Here is a 5,395-nt window from a genome sequence, read left to right on the forward strand (position 1 = left end):
TGGCAAATTGACTATCCTACTTAGACACGATCCTTCTCCCAGTAGATTTACTCTCACTTGGTAGTCTTTCTTGAGGCCTTTGCAACTCCCTTTAACATCGTGTTTCTATTTTTTTTTGGTTTCCCTTCTCAGATGATAGGTATATTCATAACTTCCTCTTTCACTTCTTCCTATTTCTGTTACCATCAGTTACAGAGTTGCTTTGTGTGTGACTTTTCATCACTTCCCTGGCCTTTCTCCATTTTGCCTTTGGTTCTTTTGGATCTCTTCAAAGCTTTTCTTGTCAATCATTCTCCTCCAGTTTCTTTTTTAACTGGAACCTCTGTTTAGTTCTCAGGGCTCTTTATGTTCCTGTTCAAGCCATTGGTCATCTGTTCCCTGTACCATCTTTCTTTTAAGGCATAGTTTATTCTCCTTGTTACTTGCTAGACATATTGCTTTAAAATTTTTCCCTTGGACACCTCCTGTACTCCTTAACACAGGAACAGATTAATTTTATTCCCTCACTGCTGATGCTCTTGGGCTGCTTAGGGATGGGTTGATGTTCTTTCTAATCGTTCCTTCTTCCCTATGTAATTGTTAAGATCCAAGTCGCCTCCTTTGTTTTGTACGGGTAGTTCAGTGCTAACTTATTAATACTGCTACCTTTTAAGGTAGTCAACTGTGTCTTTTCTTGTGCTTTTCCTCTTTCTCTTGTGACTTATCTCCTTCCACTTTGAACAGTTTTGTTAAACAGTTTATCCAGTAGTGTATTCTGCTATTGTCTCTTTCCATCAAATATGTCATCTCACAGCTTATTTTGCCTGTAGCCTTTAACATCTAGATGAGATCTTGCAGGTGGGGAATTGGATGACTCCCAATACCTTTGTTTCACATTATTTGTACAACATTGTGGTTTCATCTGTCTCCCTCTAGTTGCCATTCTTCATTGAATCTCTTAGAGGATCCCACAACCACCTCATTAATTCTCTCTCACTCTATATATATATTTATCAATAGTTACTAGAATAAGCAGTTGCAGGGAGATACATCCCAGATTTGTTTCCAATAACTATTGGTAATGGCATATTTCATAGTGTAGGTTAGAGTGCAGCCTTTACTACACTTTTAGGTAACATCACAGCTCTACTTCCAAACAAGATGATGGAACCCACCATGTGGGCAGTGTTGACTCAAAGGGAATATTTTTCTCTCAAAATCCACATGGAGTAAGAGATGACAAATAGTGTTCAGCCCACTGTTGAGATAGGCTTTTTTTGCAAGACTGTTATGGAAGTATATGTACATAAAACTTCAGAAAAATAGAAGAGAAAATAAGGAAAGCAACAGGTGTGATCCTGCTCTCTCACACCTGGCTAGTACCTAATGCTCATATTTGGAGTTACTCATGTGGGACCTTATACAGAGGTGATGATTCCTGTTTGGTCCAAATATCTCTCGGGTGTTCTTCCACACTCATATTCCCCCCATTTTCTTCTAGTGGAGTAAAAGCAGAACTCTTGCTTTCCCAGTCCCAAGTTGCTAGTGAGGTTGAAATGGTGAGTTCCTCTTCAAGTTGGTTTAATCTCATTCATATGAGACCAGGTGGACACAACCCTCAATCAGAAGTAGGGTTGTTGTGTTACCTAGAAGTGTAGTAAAACCTACTCTCCTACACTATGAACTAAGCCATTGCCAATGGTTATATCAGCCAGATGGGTCTTAAGTTTACATCAGGAAACAGTTCTGGAATGTATCTCCCTGTGTCTGCTTATTCTGGTAAGTATTTCTTTATGGCCACACGACACACCCATGCTCAGCCAATTGTCTGAGATGTACTAGCCATTTCAGCAATCTTTACATCCTGCTAACACATCATCACCAGGCAGAAGTTTCTTTTGTCAGTACATTTTACTCTACCACTTTTATTGGGCAAAGAGTATTCCCTGCATGAGAAGTATGCTTTCGCCCACTGAATGATGCACCCCCCCCCCACACTAACACCTCCAGTAGGTGACATGCTCCGTGAGTTTTCCATTTCTGATGCTATAATTTCAGAAATGAGCTCATTCATTGTAATTTATTTATATAAACTGGCTCTTCCACCATCTATTTTATGTACGATTCTTGCTATCACTTGTGTGAGAGGTAAGTAGTATTTCTGAAGTTAACATTTTCCTTTACATGGAAATGTATATGAGATAGATACTCACTTTTCCACATAACCTTCAATCCTTTATCCCCACTTTGGTCAGTGTTTTTTTGCTGTGTCTAGAATAAGCCTGTGTTGAAACTTGAGTTCATTAAAGTAGCTAGAATATATTGTTTCAGAAGAATGTAAAGTAATAAGATCAGTTGTATAGCATTATATATATACTGAATTTATGTTTAAGTACATTAAAAGAATGTACGAGTTTTAAAATGTTATTAACTGTCAAATGAAAAGTTCCTTTTAGTACAGTTATAAGAAAATCTGCTTTTAATACTAGGTGAAAGAATTATACTAATGAATTCAGAATGATCTGGAATGGTAAAATTTGCTTGAAAGTAAAGATTTGATGAGTGAAGAAACAATTATTTCTTACAGTTCATTAGAAACTAATTGTTTGTTATACAGAAAGATGAAATATTAAAAAAGAAATGAAAAAAAATGACTTATGATGATGTTACTTGTCAAGAATCAGAAGAAAGGTAATTCTTCTAGGCCCATTTAAATTCTAGCAAATCTTCAGTCTTGATGCTATTGATCATTCCAGTGTTTTATACAGAACAATATTCAGATGTATATGTGAATAAATTGTGACAATACAGAAGAAGGTTAGAAGAATAATTAACATAATAGTTAAGGGAGCCTTAGTTGTACTCCATTGGTAGCTGTTGTATTACCTTACAGATTACAACAATGGGTTGTTTAAAAAGAAAAAAAAGATGATGTAGTTTGGAATTTCAAGTAGAAACAGGTTTATTTTTCCCAATATCTAGATATTCATATGAAGGAGGTAAATATACATCCACATGTGTTTTTGAATTCTCTAAGGTTTTAAATTTCATTGTTCGAATTAAATCAGTAAATTCATATATAAGGGTTTCATTGGTTGAATTAAATCAGTAAATTCATATATAAGGATTTCAATGGTTGAATTAAATCAGTAAATTCATATATAAGGGAAATGTAAAGTTCTATTTATTTCACTGTTGAATCCGTAGTTGTAATGGGACACAGTTCGTTATTTAATTGTATATCGGATAGGGATGTTTTAAACCAATATTATTTACTGTTTGAGTTATTTAAAAAGTGCTAGTAACTGGTGTCTCATTGGTTGGTTCAGTTATAAATGTGCAGAAGAAAATAGCTGAGTTAAAAATTACTTTATGATATGTTGAAAAGTGGGGTTTAAAAATGAAACTAAAATTGTTTTGTTGGAGAAAGAGTATTTTAAAGATAAATGAAGTGTTTTTTATGTTGTGTTTTTGTTTCTCTTCTGATTGCCTAAGGCTATCAAAACTTTGTGGGTGTGATGACAACATCTTAGTTGGCTTAAAGATTTACATGTATGTCACAAGTTGAACAATGTGCTGTGTAAAGTAGTTATTTGTAAATTTACTATGTTAAAATTAAATCTATTTTATGATTTGGTGTTGATGCCGATGGATTAATTTTTTAAAAAATTTAAAAATTTGTTTTTAGATTGTTAAATGCTATGCAATGTACATGAGCAATATTGAAATATTTGTAAACAGAATTTTTTTTTTAAAAAGTACTTCAATGTGGTTTATCCTATGAAAAAATATTTGTTGAAAATCTGTCTTATAAAAAGTTATCTTTACAAACTTAAATTTTGTTTCTTTTCAGTGTAACAAAAACCACACCTTTTAATTTTTATTTCAAGCAAGCATGGAACTTTAATCTGCTTAGTGTACGGGTGTATTTTGTTGTGTTCATTGTTTGGTACATACTTCAGTTATGTTCTGAAATTGAAACAAAATGACTTATTTTTAAACTTTTAAAGTTTTTTTTTTGTGACAAAAACTATCACTTAGTGTTATTTTTGAGGTTAAATCTGGCTTTTAGATGTTATTTGGTAATTCAGGACTGGGTTTCCGAAGACCAACAATTCAGGTGTTATTGATTTTTATTTTATTCTTGACTGTTGTTCATATACATATGTATTTTATAATCATTCAATTTGTCAGTGTTATTTTGGAAACTGTTATCTGTAATAAAGATTAATGTCAAATTTATTTTTAAGATATTTTTTTGGATTTATTTTTCCCATTGTTCCAGGGATTTTGTTATTGTAATAAGAAGTGAAAACTTTATTGTGGTATTGTCAGAATAACTTGACTCTTTTTATTATCTAGGTAAAATATTTTTTTTATTATGTAAATGAATATATCTGATTAGAATAAATTTTCCATAATTATTTCTGTGTTTTAAATTTCCAAAGCATTGTAATTTTCTAATACTTTTTAACTTAATACCTGGATGTGTCAAGACAGTTTAATTTTGGTTTAATACAAATTCATTTGAGTGTTTTTATCTTCCTTAGCAGAAGTATTTTGACTCTGGAGACTATAATATGGCTAAAGCAAAGAGTCAGAAGGCTCGTGTTCCAGCAGCACCAATTGTTAGGGAGTCAACAGGTGATGCTATACCAACTCCAGATGTTCTTCCCACTCGAAAAACTTCTTTGGTTCAGAGCAAATTGGCAACAGAACTTTCTTAAATTTAAAATCCTTCTGGGGATAACTTTTAAGTGCCCCAGATTGTCTGGATTATGAGGAGGAGTTTGTAGGAGATTGAAGATTGCTTCTGTCATGAAAGAGTAAAAACTCAATAATGTGAAGCAGATTGTAACTCCCCCTTTGTACTTGTCTGTACATATGAATTGATTGTACTTGCTGGCTTTTCTTAATCCTGGACATGTGAAAAACAAGAATTACACTCTGTGTAACCTGTTCTGCTTGTGTTACTGGTCTTACAATTGTACTTCCAGTATCCTGATCTAGTTTTAGCTTTAAGTATCTAAACATCTCAGAAAGAAAACACTATATTAAAACATAAACTTTAATTTCTGTTTTTCTTTTCCTGTAGCAAGAATTTTTATTTCTTATCTTAGACCAACAAATGTATATTGACTTTTGCTTTGAACATTTGATTCTTAATCATTACTGTTGTGTTTAGAACTTAGCTGTGGTTTTTACATGTATTCTACATTATCCAGTAGGTTTGTGTTGTGAGTTAATTTGAGGATTTTTTCTGTCTGTAATAGCCTCTTGTAAGTTGAATACCAAAATTTTCTAATGGTGGATGACATTTATATGAAGTAATTGTGTAAAGGGTGTAAGCTGTTTATGTGCTGTAGAAATTGTGGATTTTAGGTGAAAAATTAAATAAAATTCTATAGTCTACACT

At 32.9% G+C, this 5,395-nt stretch overlaps 1 protein-coding gene across 2 annotated transcripts in view; it reads left to right on the forward strand.

Moving 5' to 3' along the window:
• LOC106459802 (cAMP-regulated phosphoprotein 19-like) overlaps positions 1-5,395 on the forward strand; it is a 30,466-nt gene extending 25,071 nt beyond the window's left edge. The window contains exon 3 of one of the 2 annotated variants that reach the window (XM_013919463.2): positions 4,530-5,395. In XM_013919463.2, coding sequence (XP_013774917.1) covers positions 4,530-4,706 — 177 coding nt within the window. In that variant the 3' untranslated portion in view covers positions 4,707-5,395. The remainder of the gene's footprint in view (positions 1-4,529) is intronic. The other variant, XM_013919464.2, reaches the window with a different exon arrangement.

Source organism: Limulus polyphemus, unplaced genomic scaffold (assembly GCF_000517525.1).
Source record: "Limulus polyphemus unplaced genomic scaffold, Limulus_polyphemus-2.1.2 Scaffold662, whole genome shotgun sequence".
Classification (NCBI taxonomy): Eukaryota; Metazoa; Arthropoda; class Merostomata; order Xiphosura; family Limulidae; genus Limulus; species Limulus polyphemus.